This window comes from Podarcis pityusensis, assembly GCF_964106645.2.
Source record: "Podarcis pityusensis genome assembly, chromosome: 11".
NCBI lineage: Eukaryota > Metazoa > Chordata > Lepidosauria > Squamata > Lacertidae > Podarcis > Podarcis pityusensis.
Window position 1 is genome coordinate 51,648,658 of NC_138036.1, and position 24,279 is coordinate 51,672,936.

The 24,279-nt window shown below is 40.4% G+C and overlaps 1 protein-coding gene and 1 long non-coding RNA gene across 7 annotated transcripts in view; one reads left to right on the forward strand and one right to left on the reverse strand.

The window, feature by feature from the left end:
- LOC308458353 overlaps window positions 1–6,052 on the reverse strand; it is a 37,979-nt gene extending 31,927 nt beyond the window's left edge. The window contains exons 1-2 of one of the 4 annotated variants that reach the window (XR_013977261.1): window positions 5,904–6,041; window positions 2,515–2,778 (exon numbers count right to left, since the gene is read on the reverse strand). This is a non-coding gene — a long non-coding RNA (uncharacterized lncRNA). Of the gene's footprint in view, window positions 1–2,514; window positions 2,779–5,903 lie in introns of all 4 variants that reach the window. The other 3 variants (XR_013977262.1, XR_013977260.1, XR_013977263.1) reach the window with 3 other exon arrangements.
- A 79-nt stretch (window positions 6,053–6,131) lies between these two features.
- Window positions 6,132–24,279, forward strand: part of AUH (AU RNA binding methylglutaconyl-CoA hydratase) — a 29,551-nt gene continuing 11,403 nt past the window's right edge. For 2 of the 3 annotated variants that reach the window (XR_013977199.1, XM_080973045.1), the window contains exons 1-6: window positions 6,132–6,426; window positions 9,792–9,859; window positions 9,942–10,029; window positions 12,925–13,011; window positions 18,827–18,919; window positions 20,767–20,823. Coding sequence is in view for 2 of the 3 variants with exons in the window: in XM_080973045.1 (XP_080829171.1) it covers window positions 6,147–6,426; window positions 9,792–9,859; window positions 9,942–10,029; window positions 12,925–13,011; window positions 18,827–18,919; window positions 20,767–20,823 (673 nt within the window). In the remaining variant the exon portion in view is untranslated. The remainder of the gene's footprint in view (window positions 6,427–9,791; window positions 9,860–9,941; window positions 10,030–12,924; window positions 13,012–18,826; window positions 18,920–20,766; window positions 20,824–24,279) is intronic. The other variant, XM_080973046.1, reaches the window with a different exon arrangement.

The following is a 24,279-nucleotide window of genomic DNA, read 5'->3' on the forward strand; positions in this document are numbered from 1 at the left end:
GGAAGTTGGAATATGAGTGTCCCAAGACAGATGGATGCCATCAAACCAGGCTCTTTCCTTTGGTAGATGCATGACAGCTATATAATTCACCAGCAAAACATTCCCTGTGACTGTAGCCCTGTGACTTAACAGCTACTCAATGTCTCCTTGCCGGGTAATAAATACCCTCTTTCATCAGATGCAGGCAGTTTCAATAATGTTTTAAAATTAATTTCTATGACTTCAGAAAATATTTACAACAAAATGACACCCTCCCATACTGGCTTTTAAATGAGTGGGATGAAATAAACCACAGTGAACAATGAAGGAGTTCTGTATATGGAAAACTCTGCTTTCATCCAAATCTTCTGACTCATACTTGAAATGCCAGTGCAACAGGAGGAGTTGCTGGGCATTTTGAAAACTGCAATGTGACACTAAAAACAGCAACATACAGCAGGCTTTTCTAGGGGATTATTCTCTGACAAAGAAATGTATTATTCACAGTGTGTACAGTATTATCAAGAATATTCAGTATACACAAAAATATGTTTTATTAATTGGTTGTATGAATACTTTATATGTTACAGCTGTAATCCCACTTACTCGGGAGTAAGCCGCATTGAACCCAATAGGACTTACTTCTGAGAAGATGTGTATAGGATTGTGCTGTAAATTATATACATTATGCATTAATTTACTTGCATACTGTCATACTGTAACATTATGAGCAATGAATATTTTAAACTGCACATGCTTAGCTGCAATTAAACATTTTCCAACACCAAAGAAAAGTGCAAATAAAGCTGAAGTAGTAGGCAGCCCCATGGAAATTCACAACTTTGTTTCTTACATAGGAAAGGGTGCCATTACACATGTGCAGTGTCATTGTTGCCTTGCTAAAAACATCAATTATCCTCTGCACATCTATGGTCAGGGAAAGTGCTTCTATGCAAGAGGACCCATGTATGATTTCCAGACAAGACTGACTTCATACATGATATAACTTTTTGAATTCATACATTGTTTACACCTACACATCCATTGCCAAAAGAGCTAAACCAACACCCAAAAATTTTAAAATGTGAGGAGCATTTGCATCTAGTTTCATGCTGTTTTTCTCCCTTCAAAAAACAACAAAAAAAACTATTTTTATCCCAACCACCTTTTTTCTGTCAAGGAACAAAGCAGTCCAACCAACAGAAAAGAAACTATTGTTTCATTGGAGCCACAACACAGCAAAACACAGAAGAACATTTTTGCAATGCATGTCTCAGTCCTGAAAAGCAATAATCTCTGCTCAGGGGGCAGCGGGGGGGACGGGACAGGAGAGAGGGACTGGGGTGGCAAAGCTCAAGTTCTTTTATTTAGTGTAATCTTGGGGTTTTTCTGTCAGCATCACTTGGGGAAGTTCTCTTTCTACAGTATTTGCTTGTTATGTTTCCTTGGTGGAGAGAGGTTGGGGTGGCCTAGGGTGTGGTTGATCATCTTTGGCTGGCTTCAGTGGTATTTGTTTGTGCGTGGGTGAGGGGGGTTGACGGGTTAAGTTAGGCATATTGAATCATATGCTGTCGGTGGGTTATGAGCTCTTTCTTGTTTGAATGGGCATTGTTATCTTGGAAGGTGTTCAGTAGGGCCAGTTCTGGGGTGACTTCTCATACCTGTTTAGTTATTTTGCTTATTTCTGGTATGACTGCGCACACTCCTTTTCTGACTGGGTCCTCGATTACTTGGTTTGGTGGGATCTGCTGGTTCAGACACAGCATATGTCTGAGAAGGGATCATGCGGAGGAGGTGCGAGGAAAAAACTGTTGTGACATTGATTTCTTTGGCAACTTGGAAGGGCTGTGGTGGGATCCAGAAAGAGCAACCTGGAGCCCCACTGACAACTGCTCTCTTCTCCATCAGCTTGGGAGCTTTTCTGAGACGCTTGTGGGGTATGATAGCATCCTTTGACATTTGAGCATCTTTATCAAGATGCTAACAGATCTGTCTGCCTTTGATCAGTTATGCTTCAAGGGAAGCTCACTAGTCCTCTGATTCTTTAATGTTTTCCAGCCCAGATAGATGTTAACCAAAGGATCTCACAATAGTCATCTCCTTACAGGAGCAAGGAAGCATAGGAGAATCAGATGCACCACAAGAGCATCTTGGATGGGATGGCTTTCAAAGAGGGCTAGACAATTGCATGGAGACCTATCAAAGGCAACTAGCCGTGATGGCTATGCTCAGCCTCCCCTGTTGGAGGGAACAGTGCTTCTGAAAAGCACTTGCTGGAACCCACACACTCCCCAAATGTATTTCACAAGGACCCTTTCCTTCCCTCTGCCCCAGTACCTGAGGGTCGTCACATCTTTCCAGGGATTTGCCAGAACAAAGTTTATGTTGGGGAAAGGCTCCCTCCCTGCAAAGAAAATGGAGGAACCAGCAGGCACCTGGCCAGCCATGCTAGCACCAGTCTGGCGCATGAGGGTGGGGGGCACAGGAAGGAAGCATTCCTATAGTATAGGGCACTCAATTGGCATTTCCACCTACCTGAACTCTGAGCCTTTCCCCCTTGTTCTGGACTGCCTCTATCCTAAGGAAGATGCAAGCTCTGGCTAGAAGCCACTGGTGAGGAGAGTGTTCCTATGATTTCCAAATGTTTCAGAAGCATCTTTTTGTTCCTGTAGCTGCTTGATATCATAGCATGGCAGGGTTGGAAGGGATCCCAAGGGTCATCTAGTCAATGCAAGGATCCTGCCCACAGCCCGCCCTGGTTGGGCTCCAAACTCCAGCCTTCTGGTGACCATTGCAATTCTGCATAGTGTGGAGAAAGGGGAGAGAGAAATGTGTTGCTTATACTCTCATAACACTGATATTAGATCCACACCATGCAGCCCTTTCAATAACTAATGCCTAAGGGCCGTCACATGGAGCAAGCTTGTTTTCTCCTGCTCCAGAGGGCCGTAGGGCCTGAAGCAGTGACTCTCCTTCCTTGCAGGTTTTTAAGAAGTGCTTGGATGGCCATTGGCCATGGGTCATCTAGTTGAGATTCCTACATCGCAGGGGGTTGGACTAGATGACCTTTGGGATCCCTTCCAACTCTACAATTCTATGATGCTATGTTCTAAAGAGCATCCAATGCACCTTTAAAGCACGACTTCCCCCGAAATGATTCGTGCCATTGTGGCTTCCTTCTCATAGACCTACAATCCCCAGAACCCCTAACAAACTACAATTCCCAGGATCATTTGGGGGAAGACATCTGGTTTTTAAAACAAGGATGGAGAACCTGCAGTTTGCTCACCCCCATTTCCTAGGAAACAAGAGTGGGAAGCTCAAGTGCTTCTAACAGTATGGTTATACGGAGTAACATGTATAAAACATTGAATGTTATAGGGTTATTAAGCTAATAGTATCAGAATTATTATGGGAATGTTAAGGAGAGAGGGGGGAAAGAGAGTGTAGAATTCTGGTGGTGAGTGATGATTGGATGCGGATTTGAAAGGGAGTTTGAATGTGAGGCAGTTGAGAGAAGTGGGTTCTGGAGGGGGTGGTTGGGCAACTAACTATCCAGTTTAGGATCAGTAGTCTAGTCATCATTTTTGTAATAAAGCAGTATATAAGATAAAGAGAATTTGAGGTTATAAGCTCAGGTACACACATCATCCTACGATCATTTAGTGAATCATCCATACAGTCTCCTTTGGTGAGGGTGCAGTACCTAGGATCTGGACCAAACATTGATATTTTGCTCTTTTCTAGTTTCATGGGTTTATGTTCTGTTTCTAACAATGCAATAAGGATGGGGGCTCTCTAAATACTGGGGGCTGACACACACCCCTTTTCTTCTTTAAAAAAAGAATAATTCCCCTTTGTTTTCAAAAGCACATGCATTGTCTCTTTCTTCGGGTTCTTCAGTTACATTTGTTGTGAGACATTGGTGTTACATGCAGTACAGGGTTGGGAAGAAAAGAGGGGGCAGACCAAACTATACATCAGACCAAACAAATCATAATAAGTCTCCTACTTATGCCTGAGATTAGGAAGAATATTTTCCAGTTTGGGGGGAAGGATATGGAGTCTATCTGTACTATCCTGACAGGAAGAGGCCAAACCTTTTACTGCTCACCTCTCACACCTTTTTTTTTCTCCATGGAAGGGGCTTTTTCAAAAAGGGAAAGTTTGGGCAACTCATGCCAAAATGGTAATACGATAGGGTTTCCTAAACTTGCTGCTTTAGGACTACAATTCCCATCATCCCTGACTACTGGCCCTGCTAACTAGGGATGATGGGGAGTTGTAGTCCCAAGACAGCTGAAGAGGAACCACAGTTTGAGAAACCCTGCTGACTTGAACAAACCCAACTGATTAAGCTACCTGATGAAGGCCCCAAAGCACTCTTTCTTTATGTCTGAAATTAGGAAGAATATCTTCCAGTCGGGGTGCCAATTTGAATAAAGTATGGGGGGCAGGTAAGCCCAGCCCCACACAATCAATCACGTGATGCAGCATGCACACACCATTTGAATGCCCATCAACTTTGGGGGGACCAGCCCCCTGACCTATTTTTTTAATATTCTGTTGGGAGCCGCCCAGAGCAGCTGGGGCAACCCAGTCAGATGGGCAGCATACAAGTAATAACATTATTATTATTATTATTGAAGGGAGCTTGGCTCCTACGCTGGAGGAAGGATGTGGAGTCAGCAGCTATCCCGACAGGAAGAGAGGCTCACCTCCCATACCCCCATTTTATTTATTTTTTCTTAACTAACCATGGAAGGGGCTTTTTTTTCTGGAAAAGGGGAGTTTGGACAAGTCATACAAAAAATGTATTGCGTCAGTTGATGTGGAAAAAACAAACAAAACCACGACTGATTAAGCTACCTGAGGAATGCCCAAAGCCCTCCTTCTTTATGCCTGAGATTAGGAAGAATATCTTCCAGTCGCGGTGCCAACTTGAATAAAATATGGGGGGGGGGGCAAGCAAGCTCAGCCCCACACAATCAATCCCATGATGCAGTGTGCACACACCGTTTGAATGGCAATGCCCATCAACTTTGGGGGGACTGGCCCCCTGACCTATTTTTTTTAATATTCTGTTGGGAGCCGCACCAGAGTGGCTGGAGCAACCCAGTCATATGGGCAGCATACAAGTAATAAATTATTATTATTATTATTATTATTATTATTATTATTATTATTAGAGTTGATGGGACCTTGGCTCCTACACTTCCAATTTGGGGAAGGATGCAGAGTCAGCATACAAGTAGTAAAATTGTTACTGTTGTTGCTATGATGATGGCTGGGGCAACCCAGTCAGATGGGCAGCATACAAGTACAGTGGTACCTCGAGTTAACTACTTAATTCATTCCGGAGGTCCGTTCTCAACCTGAAACTGTTCTTAACCTGAAGCACCACTTTAATGGGGCCTCCTGCTGCCGCCATGCTGCCGGAGCACGATTTCTGTTCTTACCCTGAAGCAAAGTTCTTAACCCGAGGTACTATTTCTGGGTTAGCGGAGTCTGTAACCTGAAGCGTATGTAACCAGAGGTACCACTGTAATAAAATTGTTGTTGTTTGAGCTGATGGGACCTTGGCTCCTATTATTATTATTATTATTGCTGGAGCAACCCAGTCAGATGGGCAGCATACAAATTATTAAAATTATTATTATTGGTGGTGTTATCATTATTGTTGTTGTTATTGGAGCCGATGGGATCTTGGATCCTACGCTTCCAGTTTGGGGGAAGGATGTGGAGTCAGCAGCTATCCTGACAGGAACAGAGGCTCACCTTCCACGGCCCCATTCCCGCCCCACCCCCCTTTAACTGACCATGGAAGGGGCTTTTTTTTTTGAAAAGGGGAGTTTGGGCGAGTCCTACCAAAACCGCACCGCGTCGGCTGACGTGGATAAAAACGAACAAACCGATTAAGCTACCTGAGGAAGGCCCCCTAAGCCCTGGCTGACTTAAACTCGCCGTTTCTTGGCGGGAAGCGCTGAGGAGACGACGGTTAACGGAGCAGCGACGACGGAACGTTCCGACTTCGCGCGCTCCGGTGGGGGGGGGGGAGAATCACGTGCCGCCGCGAGGAGGCCACGTGGCGAGCGCGCTACCAATGGGATGGCCGGAGAGGCCGCCGCCGCCGCCGCTGCCCGGCGCGCGCTTGTAAACAAGGCAACATGGCGGCGACTGTGGCGGCGGCGGCGGCGGCGGCGACGCTCAGCCTCCTGCAGCGTCGCCGAGCGGGTCTGGCCGCGGTGGCGACCGCCGCTTCGTCTTCCTTCTCCTCCTCGCCGTCCGCTTCCTCCTCCTCCTCGTCGTCGTCTTCTTGCTCTCCCTCGCGGCCTCTGAGGGGATTCGCGGCCTTGCCGCCCTCGGCCGCGAGAGGCTACAGTTCTGAGGCGAAAGCGGGCGGCGAGGAGGAGCTGCGGGTGCGCTACTTGGACGACGAGCACAAAGGTGACTATAACGGGGGTGGGGGGGGGTGAGGGGCTGGATCCTCGTCGGCACGTGTCAAGGAATCCTGACGCCCCGGGAAGGAAGCGTGTATGAACGCAACGGAGAGGCGCGTCTCTTTCCCTCGGGCTCCGTTTAGCTCTGCCCGTTCGCCCGCTGCGGAAATTCCTCCTGACGCGCCAACCGGCTTGTCAAATTAGAGATGATGACGTGGGACGGCTGGCCCTTTAAATGGTGGGGGGCGGGGGCAGCGACGTGCGTGCCGGTTCATCTCCACTGCTCATGCGCAGCTGAATTCCCCCAAATGAGTTCTAGTGGATGCTGAATTCTGTCGTGGTGTTCGAAGGGGCTTGTTTCATTTCATTTCATTTCCACTTCTTAGTTATCTAGTTCCCACGTCCACATAGACACGAGCCCAGGGCAGGATATAAGGTCAGGATGCTAGTTGCACCTTATTGGGAGTCACTATTATGTGATAGCTTTAGATTCTCATTTGGACTGCTGCTAGATCTAGACCAGGCTTCCTCAACCTTGGCCCTCCAGATGTTTTGAGACTACAGTTCCCATCATCCCTGACCACTGGTCCTGCTAGCTAGGGATCATGGGAGTTGTAGGCCAAAAACATCTGGAGGGCCGAGGTTGAAGGAGCCTGATCTAGACCACTGTTTCCCAAACCTGGGTCTCTAGCTGTTTTGGACTATAAAGGTAAAGGTAAAGGTACCCCTGCCCGTACGGGCCAGTCGTGTCCTACTCTAGGGTTGCGTGCTCATCTCGCTCTAGAGGCCGTGAGCCGGCGCCGTCCGAAGACACTTTCGGGTCACGTGGCCAGTGTGACGAAGCTGCAGCTGGCGAGCCAGCACCAGCACAGCACACGGAAACGCCGTTTACCTTCCTGCTATAAAGCGGTCCCTATTTATCTACTTGCACTTAAGAGTGCTTTCGAACTGCTAGGTGGGCAGGAGCTGGGACCGAACGACGGGCGCTCACCTCGCCACGGGGATTCGAACTGCCGACCATACAATCGGCAAGTCCAGTCCTAGGCACTGAGGTTTTACCCACAGCGCCACCCACGTCCCTCGTTTTGGACTATAACTATCCCTAATTATAAGGGACGTGGGTGCCGCTGTGGGTTATCCCTAATTATCAGGACCAGTGGTCAGGGATGATGGGAATTGTAATCCAAAAAAAAAAAAAAAACAGCTGGAGACCCAGGTTAGGGAAACACTGTTTTAGGCAGTCCTGTCAACCTAGCAGTTCGAAAGCACACAAGTGCAAGTAGATAAATAGGTACTACTGCAGTGGGAAGGTAAATGGCATTTCCGTGCGCTCGGGTTTCCATCACGGTATCCCATTGTGCCAGAAGCGGTTTAGTCATGCTGGCCACATGGCCCGGAAAGCTGTGGACAAACGTCAGTTCCCTCGGCCTGAAAGCGAGATGAGTGCCGCAACCCCATAGTTGCCTTTGACTGGACTAAACCATCCAGGGGTCCTTTACCTTTACCTTTTACCTAATTCTATAGAATACAGCAGTTCTGTATTTTGCACATTAAAGCTGTAATATGGCGCACACCTTGGGAGTAAGCAGCTTGAACTCAATGGGATTTAATTCTGAGTAAAGATCAGTAGGCTTGTGCTTCAAATTTTCAATTCAATACTGTATTAAAATCTGAAAGCGTAATCTGGCCACTTGTGGGACAACTTGTAATAAAGGGTGAGGAACTGCCATCACTTCTCCAAGCCATTGTGGGATGGATTGTTGAATGAGGATTCGGAAGATTGGAGTCAGCTCCCTCCCTAACTGCACTTGAAGTTCACTCGGTGGATTTGAGCCAATCAGTATCTTCCACCCTAATCTACCTCGCAGGGTTGCCAAGAGGATGCACAATTATGTGTGCTGGCTTGAGCACCTTGGACAACTGGAAGGAAATTAAAGTTAGTGAGAATCACAATTTCCTAGTGATGTTCTTTTAACATGCCACAGCCTGATTTCAGTTCCGTTCATATGGCATAATGTACTGTCTTCTGCCACTTCAGTACTTTTATTGCTGCAGTTACTGAGGCAGTTGAGGATTCTGAACTCAAGGCATGATTAAACATTCCTATACCTTTTGACTTTCTTAGAGGCTTGACCATTCCTGATGCATTTTTCTTCTGCTAAAAGTAGGTGGGAGGATTGGAACCAAAGTACATAATGTAGAAGAAAGTTTAAATTCGAATGCAAGTTGTGTCCAGCGGTATTAGCTACTGAGAGGAAAACATACATTGTAGGCACAGTATTGGTTGAATAGTTGTTTGATTCAGAAATGTGGGGGAGTTTTGATTCTGTTGTTTGGGACAGTGTTCTTCTGTATTCATATGGAATAAAAGGACTCAAGTACACAATGCATATATAGGAGTAAATCTATGTGACCCCATCAAACCCACCACATAAAATGCAGTGATGGAGTTTGTAGACTTTGTCCCTAGAAAAACCCCTAGGGTTAGTGAAATAGTGCTTATTACATTCTTCTGTAACTAAAACTTCACATACTGAAATTTTATATGGATGAATAGTTTTTTATGCATTTTTAGATTCATAGCCCAGTAGCTTGGCTAATATGTGTTTAATATAACCATAGTTTTTTTATCTAGAAAGCCCAAAGAAATGCATGAGAGGAGGGGAGGAAAAAGAAAACTCTTGAATCTTATCCATTAACAGTGTGATCCTAAACATGTTTAATTAGAAGTTCACTGAGTTCAATGAGACTTACTCTCTAGTAAGCGTACTTCAGCTTGCAGTCTCACTGTAATCACCCAATCACTCCTACCCAGGAGCTCTTTCTGTTACTGCCCAAATTTATAATCTCTCCTTAAGCTGCCCCTTAAATTTGCCGGATGTTACTGTGTCTTAAAAACAGTAATTCTTTTTGGTTAGGCAGGTTATTTGAAATGTTTCTGCATTTAAAAATAACATGGACAAATGTATTGCATATGGTCAGTGCCTGTTGCTTTCTGTTGACTTAACATTATCAACTCTGTTGTTAGTGTACACAGTAGCTTTGTTGTAGTGATAAAGAATTAGTAGTTAACTAATTTTCCAAACATAAGCTGTTGTTGGTGCTTAAAAAGAGTGTTTTCAAATATTTTAGTGCACTAATTTCCAAAATCATACTCTATAAAATCAATGGGTTTTAGTGGATCTGATTTAATTCAAGCAATTAGTAATATAGATCAACTAGAGAGATAATCATGTTTCATGCTAAATAACAGTTATTCACACTAAGTAGGCTGGCTTTTTGTCAGTAGATAACATAGGTACATTTTTAAAAATGTGGGATAAACCTTATGCACACTACTGATTTCAGTTATTTTTTTCTTCCTGTATATAGGAATTGTAGTACTTGGACTAAACAGAGCACATGCAAAAAATGCACTTAATAAAAACCTTGTAAAAGTGGTAAGTGGATGAATATTTAGTCTTCTATGAACATGAAGTGTTGAAAATAAGTGTTGATAATTTGCACACCTTTTCTCTATAGATGTCAAAAGTTATGGAAGCTTTGAAAAGTGACAAAAAAGTACGGACGGTTATATTCCGAAGTGAAGTTCCTGGGGTGTTTTGTGCTGGTATGCAAATTTAATTTTATTATCCATTTGGAAAGACATAATCAAAATCAGTAGAAATGACTGAGACTCCAAAATTTATTTTAGCAAATTCAGCCTTTTTGGATTTTTATTTAATTATATAACATCTGCTGTACTCCTTAGAGAAATAAAGTGCTATAATTTTCAGTGACACAGAAGGTCTTAGAATTTTTTTTGATGGGGATGTTTCTATATGTTTGTTGTATAGTCGAGTATGTTTGGCAGTGTGTTGAGAGCACATATTATTTGGTCTGCAATGATTCTAAGCTAAGTTAATCAGTTTCTCTATTGATTAATACTAAATAAACTACATTTTCAAGTTTGCTCCCATTGAGTATTACTCATGGTCAAAATTTACAGTTATTAAAGATCAATAGCATTGATAAATACAGAAAATTCATCACAGTACCTGACATCAAGCATTCAAAACCAGAATGCATGCATGCTCTTGAACACCATCTCGTGCTATTTTCAGTTTAGCCAGTTATAGGAGAGAATTTTCATAGTTGTTTATACTGATAAATCTGTTGCACTTTTCATATGAAAAGTATTGTGAACTGAACACATGATTGCATACTTTTATTACTTTATAAATACCAAGTTCATTGTGCCATTATGAAAGTGTGCTGAGAGTCTGTGTTCAGATATGTATCCTGTGTTGCTGCTATGACATTGTATACTAGTAGCTCTTTGAAGCTGGAAGGCTTGGATAAAGCCATGTGTCCAAATGGGTCGTTGATAAATGGCAGTGCTATGGTGGCTGTGTTGTTGGTTCATTTTGCAGAGTGCACTTTGTGTCAGACGGGTGCAGTTTGTGCAGGTGCTCATCTGGGGACATACTGGAGGTGAAGGGCATCTGTTTGCTGTGGTGTTGCTGAATAAGTTTGAAAATGGACAGAAAGTCAACACCTCACCAGATCATCTAATAGCTGTAGGGCTATTGGACAAAATCATGTAGCACTGAGGTGGGGAGGAGATAAGTGAATATCAGGTATTAAGACTCTATTTAATTTCATTTTCATCTGATTAAAATCCTTTCATTACATTGTATACTCAGTTTTAGGTCATAGGAGGGGGGCTAATTTGAGCTAATTAGTTGAAGGCTAATTAGCCAGCACTGAAGTAATGATGATTGGTAAGATAAGAAATGGATTGAGTTTTGTTGCTTTGGTGAAAGGGGCATATGGAGTGGGTTTGCTACGGTACAAATAGCTAGCTTATTTTAATTTTAAAATTTGTTTTAAAAAATGTTGCCTGCTGCAAGTTCCTGATGTAGATATGATGTATTATTGAAAAATGATAAAAGCCACTTTTTCTTCAAGTTCTGACACATGCCTTTCATTTTATTTTTATTTTTCACTTGTTAAACATGTTTTTTATGTTCTCTTGGCAGAAGAAAAGCATCACTAGATTTTTGCCATCTTTGGTTTTTAATATATGTATTAGCTATTTCTGTACTGCGAGTGGGATGATTATATGAAACATTTGAGTCACACTTAATTATGCGTACACGTGCATTTGGTCTACAAAGCATAATGTTTTTTCCCATTATGCGGACAAGTGGTTTGTTTTTAGACTAGGTAAAAATACTTCAGTAGCTGGTGTTCATTTCAGTAAGCTTTTTCTAATTGTAAGCGCAGAAGCTTGTAACAGCTGTTAGGGAGTGCTCTTCCTGAGGGAAAACTTTAAAAAATGAAATTTGAAACAAAATCTGTTTTGTTGCTTGGATAAATTCTGTAACTTTGACACATATCTCATTTATACTTTAGGATGGCCTTGTTCTTTACCATTTATATTTTAGATTTAAAAAATACGTTGCCCGCAAATGTACCCCTGTCAATATCATAGTGCTTGGAACCCTGTGGTCAGAGGTTGTTTTTCAAGGTAATGTGGTATCTACATGAAGAGTTGCATCCACCTGGTACTAATCTTGGTTTATTTTTTGATGACTCATTCTCTTCTCCATGACACCCTGCGACAGCCCATGACTCACCCTTATAGAAACCAAAAGGAATCTTTTAGTCCAGGGTTGAGATTTTACGGCTTTACTGATGTTAGACTATGACTCCGGCCATCCTGAGATTTAACATTTAGGCTGTAGAGAGTTGGGAGTTTGGTAGCCACTGCAGGGCCAAGACTACCCCTCTCTGTTTTAGCTCATCATACTTCCTCCTGACAGCTGCCTTCACAAAAGGCTTGTGGCAATTGCAATAAAAGGGGTGTATGGGCATTACCTTCTAATTGTTGTACTTGCTGAGTCCAGTGTGGTATTGTTTTACATCCCTTGTCATTGTGTTACATATGGATAGATTTGTTTAGACCTTCTCTAAATGATCAAGAGTGCATCTCTTTTTCTTGATCCAGCATTGACAGCTTTCCCGATCTCCTTGGTTGCAAACTTCATTGGTTTGATGCTAATCAGGGTTAGTGTTAGTTCAGGTGCAAAACTGCATTATGATCACCTCCCAAAAGCGTAGGAAGGAGTGACTTGACTTGTGAGAGTTGCATGATTGGCAGAAGGAGACCTCAAGGTGTTTTCAATATCCTAGCCATGTTTTGGGGATTTGGGTTATTATGCCTGTACCAGGCCTTTGTGTGTCAGATCTGTTCCTTTCTTTTATCTCTCTGTGCCTAATGTATGTTAAGTTCTCAGTAAATTATTTATATAAATATTTTCATATATAATATGCACTGTTTGATAAAGAGAGGTGAGTCAGGAGCCCCTGATCTTGCCAGGAGCTAATCATGCACGTAGGTTTTCCTGCAAATGCTCAAGTTGCTTTTCCTGAAAGTATAAATGATGCCATTTATGGTTTCTTTGAGCTGATACTACTATAAAACCTGAATATGATTGTAACCAGACAGTTTCCTTTGCAGGTGCTGACCTTAAAGAAAGAGCCAAAATGCACTCTAGTGAAGTAAGCTCTTTTGTCTCAAAAGCAAGGGCAACTATTAATGAAATGGGTAAGTGAAAATCTCATTGATCATAGACAACAGTATATTATTAATAGTTTGTTTCGAGTCTCAGGGTTTGAAGGTTTTATGCTATATGAAATGCTCTGTCCAGATATTATGAAATCATAATATGAGAGTTAATGGTTTATGCATAAAGCTTTGATGTCTTTCCTTTTAGGAATAACCCAGATTCCCAAAACTCATTCAAAATGTATACCTTAATAAAACAACCACTAATGTATTATTAAATGCTAGCTTTTTTTCTTTTAAATCCTATTTTATGAGTGTACAGTTCTAAAACATTAAGAAATGTATAAAACTAATTCAATATTTCACCTTCTTGAAATAATAGCAATTGAGAATGCATCACTATCTGGATAAGTTCTAATATTGTCCAGTATTGGGGAAACCATTGCTCCAGAATCTCTTGCACTTCTGTAATAAGGTATTTTTCTGAAATAAGAGTTCTAGCTCTTTGGGGTAAGATGCTAAATAGAATGTCCACATTCACAGGTTGTGTTTTTAACATGTGCCCAATCACACGCACACACTTGCATGGATGCACCTCCAGAAGTGTTTTTCCTCTGATCTTGCACCCACAGTTACAGTGTGTAATAGGGAGGTTCCTCTATATGCATGTAGCAGTGAGTACATTCAAAGTGAGTACAAATACAGATGAGAGCCACACACAAGATGGTGCCTGAAGCACAGCTTATAAGATTAGTTAGGCAGAAAAGAAAGAAGGCAGATAAACACAGAGATGGGAAAAACTACTGTTGTCATATAAGGAGAAATAAAAGTGCTAAGAATCTGGCAGGATATGAGGGAGATCTAGATGCTAAGGGGCAAATTCGAAACGTAAATGATTTTGGGTTTGGGCCACAGGAAGGTGTAGGACAGAAGGTTAAGAGAATAAACAAAGGATCCAGTTTATAATGTAATTTGGTACTTCACCTGAAGTAACAGCAATTGAGAATTAGGAGGCACGTATGCAAAGTCAGTAGACATTCAGATAAGAGCTATACAGGCAAGTTGTGTCCTTCAAAACTACAGTTTCATTCCTAAATGCTGAAAAGGAGATGTGGCTTGAAAGGGAAACACAAGGCCATGTCTTGCCTTTAGGTTTCTAACTAAACCAGAGAAAATAACAGATACAGAGGACAAACAAGGGAATGAAATAGAGTAGGTAGAAAAGGAAGGCTGACCGAGACAAAGGAATAGAATATAATCTGTGATACTCTGAGTTTCCCACCAAAAGATAATTAGGTCATAGTAGAAAAGTATAGGCAGGTTCCATTTTTTAAATTGAAGAGAGATCCTAGGACCGCATCCTAGGCTTTCTTCGGGAGTTTTGTGTGCAAACTCTGGATGTAGTCATAAAGCTTTACTAATTCTACTGACTGGCAATTATCTTACTGGAACAGACAATACTTTCTTGACAGTATTCTCACCAGGACTATTCTGTGACCATATAAAAGCGTATACTTATGCTGACTGTGTGTAGATATATTTGCATATTTCTGGAGTTCTTACAACCCCGTAGGGAACAGTGGTAAATTCACCTCCTGTTTGATAGCTAGTTCACTGTTCACTTCCTCTGTTCTGCTGGATAAGTACTTGCTTTGCAGTTGCTTACAAAGCAAGGCTTAAAAGATGAGGTGTTAAGGAGTGTATTTAAAATGACAGCAAACCAGAAAACCTTGGTAACAGTATACATTCTTTTAAACTGCTTTTTAATTGTGTTTTTTAATTATTATTTTTTAAAAAATAGTTTTTATGTATTTTGGGGGGGTTCTTTGGCAGTTTCTGTTTATTTTTGATTATGTATTTTGTCTTTTTATATTGTAATTTTATCTTGTGAACATCCCTGAGAACTGCAGCTATAGGGTGGTATATAAATTTTAATAATAATAATAATAATAATAATAATAATAATACTTTATGCCTTAAACTGTACTAAAAAGTATACCAAATAGCTTGGGTTTTTATGAAGGATTGTTAGTCACTAGTACTCTAAATTATAGCACTCCTGTTGGAAAAATATTTCAAATGTTGCAGTAAGATGTTGACTTTTTACGTCAACAGAGTTGGTTCTTGTCCATGCATCACTTCTCTAGATTGTGTATTTGTTGTTTAATTGCTATTAAAAGTAAGCTGTTAGATTTCGTATGTCTTTTTTAAAAAATTGAGTCTGCATCCACTATTCTACTGTTCATAAATGATGGAAATTACTGAGTGAGTTTGGATGACCATGTCTGCTTAATAACTGGAGATAGGAGCGAGGCTTTTGGCTGTAAACTCCTTTGCTTGATAGAGGAGCAAGCAAGCAATAAACTATAGTTTCCTGTTTTGGAACAAACCAGAATATTAAGCCAACTTCAAACTATCATTTACTATTCTTGATCTGAAGCTGTTAACATTGTTTTCTAATTCAGACAAAATGGAAAACTCCAGAAAACATCTTGGCTTGTTCTACTCACTTGTGTGAAAGGAGAATGGGCTGTGTATATAGCAAGAAGGCTAATTCATACCTAGGCTTGTTAAGTCAATATATGATTGTCAGAATGCAGCCTTTGAATACTTAAGATCCAAGCATTTTCCAACAATCAATATCTTACAATTGTTTGCTATTTTGTGTTTTCCCTGCATTGATACTTGATTTTATTTCTTGTTAAAATACTGGTGTTTTGCTAAACATCACTTTGATATAAAAATAAGCATTTTGTACTGAGCTGGAAACTATAGATCCTGGACACTGAGACTGGGGTAAAATATCAAAGCCTGCTATTTTTGGTATTGCTTTTTACTCTAAAATTAGAGAGGCGCTCTTTGCCGCACAGGAACACCAAGACTAATTGTCCACTTTCATTTTCTGCATTGAGATTTCCATTACTGATGCAGGTCTGCACTTAATGTTAAAAGTACCTGGTAAAACAGAACATTAATAGATCATTCTGTTTACAATATCCAGTGAGGAAACATTGCTTATTTGAACCTCTGGAGAAATAATTCCTCAGATCAGTCCTGCAGTTAGTATAAATAAGTCAAAACAGCAGCCATGATCAACTTGGATGTGGGTTTTAAAGGAAAATTATTGACACCTTAAAATATTAGGGATGTTAAAAATGATGAAAAATAAACGGGGATGGCGGAGAACTAGGCATTGTAAGTGCTGGGACACAGGACAGCAATTCAAGCGGGCCAAAGCAGCACAGATTAAAATGCTAGAAGCCGCCAAGGCATGTGCTTGGTCTTAGAGAATGGCATTAATGTAGTGGGTTTAATGGAAAACTGGTGAAATGGAGAAAACCTGTGGGACACAGTTATCTCTTGATATAAACTCTATAGGAAGGACAGAGAAGGACGTACTGGAGATTACCGTATATACTTAAGTATAAGCTGACCAGAATATAAGCCGAGGCACCTAATTTTAGCACAAAAAACTGGGAAAACTTACGGACTCGAGTATAAGCCGGTTCACCACACCAAAAAACCTGGTGGTGGCAGCAGCAGTGGAGGAAGAACAAGGGGCCCCAAAGGGCTGCTTTTGGGCTGCTCGTTCCGCTGACAGAGGAAAAGGTGGAGGAGAAGGAAGGAGCAGCCTGAAAAGGCTCTTTTCGGGCCGCTGGTCCCTCCGCCGCCAACTCTGCCGCTCGCAAGAGCGCAGCGCCTCTCCCAACTGCGGCTCCTGTGCCTGCTGCCCTTGTGAGAGGCAGGCGGGGGCGGGACTAGTGGCGAGAAAGGGCTCCTTTTGGGCCGCTCATCCCTCCTCCACTGCCACCAACCTCACTCGAGTATAAGCCGAGGGGGGCTTTTTCAGCATAAAAAATGTGCTGAAAAAGTCTGCTTATACTCGAGTATATACGGTATGTAGCTTTGTGTGTCAGAGAGAGCATTGAGTCCAAGAAGCTAGAAAAGCCAAAAGGGTCAGACTCCCCGCAAAATCATACCTAGCCCCAAGAGTAATTTAGTACTGGAAATGTGCTATTGCTGTGCCTCTGATCAAAATGCTCAGAGAGATCTTGAGATGAAGAATGAATTCAAGGAAGCATCCCCAAAACGAAACATTGTAGTAATGGGTGATTTCAACTACCCTCACACAGACTGGCTAACATTTCTATATACAATGGTACCTCGGGTTAAGAACTTAATTCGTTCTGAAGGTCTGTTCTTAACCTGAAACCGTTCTTAACCTGAAGTACCACTTTAGCTAATGGGGCCTCCCACTGCCGCCGCGCCACCACCGTGTGATTTCTGTTCTCATCCTGAAGTAAAGTTCTTAACCCGAGGTACTATTTCTGGGTTAGCGGAGTCTGTAACCTGAAGCGTCTGTAACCCGAGGTACCACTGTACTCTAAATCAGTGATGGCCAAATTTGGCCCACCAGCTGTTTTGGGACTACAATACCCATCATCCCTGACCACTGGTCCTGTAAGCTAGGGATGATGGGAGTTGCAGTCCCAAAACAGCTGGAGGGCCAAGTTTGGCCACCACTGCTCTAAATGATTGTGCCCAACCAGAGGGTAAAATTTGCTGTACATAGTGTCAGTTTGAGATTTCAATTTCCTGATTATTTGGATCAGTTTTAACCTCTCCTGCTGATGCACAGGATGTGGTTGAATGTGTAAAGGCAGCTAGCTGTGACTGTAGAAACATTCCTTTGTTAATAGTCTCTCTCTCTGTGTGTGTGTGTGTGTGTGTGTATCTAACTTAAAAAATAAGGTGAGTAGTACTGGATTGCGAATATACTCCCTTTTGTGAAATATTTCTATCAATGAGGATTAACACTGTAAAATACTTAACAGATTGAAATCTGTCATGGAACATTGGACTGTTTTCCAGACATGACTTTGATTTACTGCTGCTTCTAATTTAAAATATAATTCATTTATCTTTTTTAAATGAATGATTATGTATTGTGAGTTTACTGAACAAGCTAAGTTTTGTCCTCTTCCCCACCTAAAGGAGCAAACCCAAGTTTTTGTGAAATTAAATCGCGAAGGAAGTTATTCTTTTCAGCTCAAAGTCATGGTTTTTCCAGTAACAATATAAAATCAATAGTAGCTGGCTTTACCAACTTCGATTTTTAAGAGACCATTATTAACAAACTATTTTTGCAAACCTTGGGATTTGGCTATGTAGCCTCTCCTATGTTACAAGTAGGCAACTTCTCAGTTACATCCTCACCAGTGTATTAACAGATCCAGCAACTGTTTCATAGGAATGCTCAAGGATTTTGTTTGTTCTGGATTTTGAAGTGAGCTGACATGATTTACTCTTCCTGGATATATGGCAGATTGGAACATTTTTTTCCTTTGGTTTTTACATATCTCCGAACTTTATGATACAGTTCTTTTCTTTAAAAAGTATCAAGATTTGTATCATGAAATAATGCAAATTTTGTGTAGTTTTTAAACAAAGGCAGTTTGATGCTGAAATGGGATGCGATGAACTTATGAATGAACATGTGCGAAACTGACACAGACTGGAAACAAACTGATCATCCTTCTGTAGTTGCAGCTGTTGCTTATTATGGTGAAAAGCAGAGTCAACTGAATACTGCACGTTCACTTACCTTGAAGTTTGAAATCATCCTACCATTCAGTGTTGCGTTGCTGTTAGGATTCTGAATGTCTTTGTGGTCAGAGTTTAGATTACAATTGAGATACTGTATAGAAAAAACAGGCTGCATAATTTGCCTACAGAAACATTTTTTCACTGAATCAACTTTGTGTTATGAAAAAATTGCCTTGGGGGATGAATGAAGTGCATTATGCAAATAATTCCATATCTTTGTTTTGTTAATTGTTGTTTTACCTTTCAGCTAACCTTCCAGTACCAACTATTGCTGCAATAGATGGCATTGCATTAGGTGGCGGCCTAGAATTAGCTTTAGCCTGTGACATAAGAGTGGCAGGTAAGGCTTTCTCTTTTTTTACAGTTAACACTCAATATTGTAGGAGGTTTGTTTAATTGTTACCAAGGAGAGCTTGTTTTTTCAATACTGAATTAATTTTACGTAATTTTGAACATTAAGATGACGCAGTTCTTAAGCTTAGCGTTTTTCTCTCGCTTTGGTAAAGGTTGCACTTTGATTTGGTTCTTACTATTTGGAGAGCATGTGGTTGGTAACTTTGGCACTGTAGGTAACAAGCTAGTTAGAGAATAAGGGGGCAGGCTTAATGATGCAATCCTGTATATGTCTATATGGGAATAAGTCCCACTGAATTCAATTGGACTAATTCCCATATAAGAGGTTATAGCATTTCAGCATAAGATGCTGGCTGGAAAGCCTTTCCCAGGCAGTTGTCTACCTGAATTGCCACATATTACTTAGTTGTGGGGGGAAACCCAATGAGACTGCAGTCCTGTACATGGAATAAGTTCCATTGAACTACTTGGGGCTTGTTTCTGAGTAGGCATGCACAAGATTAAGGTGAAAGTGCTCTTAGTGTTTCCCTGTAATTCTTGAGAGGAGAAAGAACACTGAAAACAGCACCAACATTGCCAGCTGTTCCTGCTTCACCAGCTAAAAATGGTCCCTTTCTTCATCCCCCTGGCATACCATTTTTTCATCATTAAAATATATATACTTTTTTGGCAACGCACATAAAACTGCAAGTGCATATGTTAAATAAGTGTAAGTTGTGAGTTACCTGTACTCCTTTCATTGTTTTGCCTTCTTTTGTTTCCTTTTATAATTAGCTGATTGTAAGTCCTTTAATAACAATTAGAGATACTTGGTTCTTAGACAGTTCTATAAACTGCTCTAAACTTGCAGATTAGGGAAGACTACAAATATAATCATTAAGGCGTATCCCTTGACTTTTTAAAATATAATCACTGATCCTGCCCCTTTATACTATTCAAGAATAATAGAATTACCAGAATCACATCTGGATCCCACTCTTCCTCTCAAGGAGCACAGAATAAGTGGGATTGTCCCATTTTATTCACACACACTTTTATTTATTAAAGAGATTTCTTCCCCTCCGCTTCTCACAACTATAATTTGAAAGTAGATTAGGTTGAGAAGCAATGTGTTGCTCAAGGCTACCTAGTCATCATTACAGCTGGGTGGGGATTTAAAGTTAACCTACTTTTAACATGTCACACTGGCTGCCAAAAGATTATGGCAAACACTCTTCTCTTAACAGATCCTGAATAGGATACAAAATACATAACCATGCTTCTCTCTTATGATGGAGATTATTACTGTCCTGTTAGCTAGTCTTCTGCATCCTGCCCATGTCATATGTGTTTCACTTGGTTCACTTGTCAAGCAGATCTGCCTTCTAGCTTGCTATACATATTGTCCTCTAGTCCAAACAATCCTGAGTAGTTGTACGTATATATGGGATTGCACTCTTTCTGTTTATTGTATTGAAGAAGCCTGAACTAATGAACAAAATACATCCTGTCTGTTGGTTCTGCAGCCCTCCATCTTTCACACAGAAACATCACTGATGTTTAAAAAGAAAAGAAAAGGTGTATTTCACAAGACGGTTCCAACTTACAAGCATATTTATTCAGCGTGGTGTAATGTATGCATATTAGGAAGTTCCTGCCTATTGATATCAGGCAGGTCCCTTCGCTGTAATTTTTTATACATAAAAATATATAAATGCTTCTTTAAATACTTTTTTTAAAAAAGCAGATTCAGTGCATCAACCGCTTATTTCATATAGGCTTCTTTTTTCTAAAGCCACATGCAAATTTTATAAGAACTAACATTGGTCTGTTTATTTGTTTGTTTGTTTTAAGCTACTTCTGCAAAAATGGGTCTTGTTGAAACGAAGTTAGCTATCATTCCTGGTGCAGGTATGAAATCTTCTCATAGTAATATAATAAGCTTCGGTTGTTATATGTGTCTTTGGTTTTGTTGGTAAATTAAACCTTTTAAAAATTAAAATGTATTTCTTTTAATATCCTTTGAAACACATCGAAACTATCTCTGGGGTGTTTAAGCAAGGTTTTAGAAATCAGCTTACATTTTACACAGAAACTGTTTGGTCACCTCATAGGATGACCTATGTTGGGAGAAAGACAGGGAATATGTGTCCCTGTTAATTTTCCTCTGCCTCTCAACAGCTTTCGATACAACGAGGGTATCTTTCTGGAGCAGTTGGCTGAGTTAGGGCTGGGTGGCACTGCTTTATGGTGGTCCGGGGCCTACTCAGATGGTCATTTCCAGAGAGTGATGCTTAGGAAGTGCTGTTCGGCCCCAGGATAAGTTAAGTTTTTATCACACATTCTTTTAACATCCCGGTTGCTTGGATTCGAACCGTCAACCTTCTGATTGGCAAGCCCAAGAGGCTCAGTGGTTTAGACCACAGCGCCACCTGCTCCCATAAGATGTTGTAGATGAAAATTCTTTATATTTAGATCAGTTTTAGGGGGAAGGAGAACTAGATTTTGAAGTGAAGAATGGAAATTCACTAGAGAGAGATGATCAGTGGAATCATGGGCATGTAAGCACTTATCAGGGTTCTGTGTTTTTCTGATTATTATTCCCTTTGGCTTCATTGATGTCCATCACTGGTAGCTAATTGTTGTCAATATTAAAGCTGTGGTGCCAGGTGTTTTATAGAATCACTGACTATTGTCATCTTACTATAGTTTGAAGAAGCATTAAGTCAGTTATAATCCTGTTTAGTTTTATTGGCTAAATGTAAGAGAAAGAGAGAGAGAGAGAGAGAGAGCGCGCGTGCGCTTCTGTTGTTTATGTAGAAAAATTTGGAAACATTTCTCTTCTCTACTACAACTGAAGTGTGTGGCATTTTACATTTATCAACCTGACCGATGAAGAGTTTGAGATCTTAATTTTTCATTTTCAGATAATAACAAAAATCTGTATTATCAAATTGAAGTTTGCATATTTCTGTGCAAGATCCAACTAACTGTAGATTCTGGCATCAGAATCTGAGATTTATATAAGGGCTTATTTTTGCAATAAAATGTTGTTTCTCAGCTTTGTCAGTCTGCTGAATATTTGGTTTTGTTTGAATTTAAAATATTAGGTAATAATTATTTTATGTTTCTTTTTAAATAAATAGCCTCCAGGGAAATTGTTAATAGTGTAGAAAGCAGATGTTTGAACAGCCACCCTGCTTTCCAAGTAATTAAACTAAGTATGCACATTGTTAATAGAAACAGGTGGATTAGTTCTGCTTCTGTAAATTACAGAGAACTGTGGTTTGTACATCCTTTTTTTAAAGAAGTAGTTAAAATAAGACTTAATTCAAATGAATCTCTTTTTAATTCACTTGATAAATATTTCTAGAGATGATGCATCAGAGACACAATATGAATATTGGAGAACAATATTAAAATCTTGGTTTTCAAAGCCTAATCTAATGCATAGTATTTTGATCTGTCACTTGGTATGTGTGAACTAGGGTCAATATATGCTGAAGTTGTAAACCACTTTGTATATATATATTTATAGAAAAGTGGTATATAAATATTTTAAATACATTATCTAGAAAAGCTTTTAGATATGAGTTGTACTTTGTAAGTGAGAGACTGTTAATCTGTAAATGCCTCTGGCCTTCTGGCAATAAGGACATCTGGCAGTATATACCGTATTTTTTGCTCTATAAGACTCACTTTTTTCCTCCTAAAGAGTAAGGGGAAATGTGTGTGCGTCTTATGGAGCAAATGCAGGCTGCACAGCTATCCCAGAAGCCAGAACAGCAAGAGGGATTGCTGCTTTCACTGCGCAGCGATCCCTCTTGCTGTTCTGGCTTTTGAGATTCAGAATATTTTTTTTCTTGTTTTCCTCCTCCAAAAACTAGGTGCGTCTTGTGGTCTGGTGCGTCTTATAGAGCGAAAAATACGGTATTTCCTTTTCCAAACTCTTGCTTGCACTGTGGTTAGAGTAGGTAAGATACAGCAGAAGTCTTCATGTACTACTCTTAAACCAAATGTGAAAGAATTTAGCCTCTGTGCATGCTGGGGGATTTGGGAGAAAGGCAGGCTCTTAATGTGCATTTGCTGAGATTTTTTTTGGGGGGGGAGTAAGAAACATAATGATTTGTTCCTATTGATAGTCTTTTCTACCTCCCAAATGAAAGGAAGCCCCAACTCCACCCAACCTATGCACATGGCAGATGATGGCGGGGGTGGGAGTGATGGGAAGCAATTGGTGGAAACTACATTTGGAGGCTTGATGGCAAGCCAAGGTAATATTTGTGACATCCTGATTGTGAAGCTTTTGTTAGATTAACCCCTACCTCTGAAGAAGGGTTTATTTGTACACATTTGATTGTGTAAAAAGTAAAGTGAAACATTTTTCAAACTGCTGTGTGCTTATCTGTATACTAGTAAATGTCAATTTCTTGAGTAAAGTAAGACCAGCTAGTAGGACTTGTTTCTGGTTGAATTATATCAGCAGCATCTCTTAAATGATATGTTATTCCTTAATGTTCGCAGATCTGTCATTATGGACAGATGCCTGTGTTCATATTATTCACCATGCTATTCCCACAGATGTCTTGAGAACAGCAGACTTAATTATTATTTTCTAAAACTTTTTCTCAGTTTAATAAAGTAAAGCAATTTTTGTGCTTTTTAAAAAATGGGTTTAGTTTGACTCCAAAATTGGATTATAGAAAAATATTTTAAACAAGTTATTGTCCCTAAAAGTAAAAATTTGAATCATTGATTTTTGAGGCTATGTATTGGAATGTGAAAATAGTATAAAATAGCTTTTTCTAAGTGAAAAATCAGAATAGAAAGCTTTTGTGTGTGTGTGTGTGGTTCAACAGCTGCTTACAGGATGCTAGTATTCTGCTACATGAAGACTTTCAGCTAATCTACTCTCATAGAACGATTTTCCGTTCTTTTCCCACCCCATTGAAAGTAGGTCACTGGTTTGGGGCGCTGGTCCAAACTATGAGATTTATTTGGTGGTCAAAACACACAGTCATAGAAATAATGATGCACTGGCAGCAAGGCCACTTCTTATTTCATGAACATAACACCAAGTGCCCTAGAAATAATTTAACCATTGGCCTGTTACTAATTGCAGTCCATCATTGCTACATGTCTGGAAATAGTCGTCTTGTTAGCTGATTATATTCCATCTTTGTATACTCTACATAGGGTATTTGAGTCTCATGAAAGAATCATTCTTATGGCAGCTTATAAAAAGCAGCTAGCTGCTTGATTAGAGCAAAATTATTGTTAGTGATGCATAAGATTTATGCTCTCACTATATTTATCTTGGGAAAGTGTTCTTGATGCTTTTTTAAACGTATAGATGCAGTATTAAGA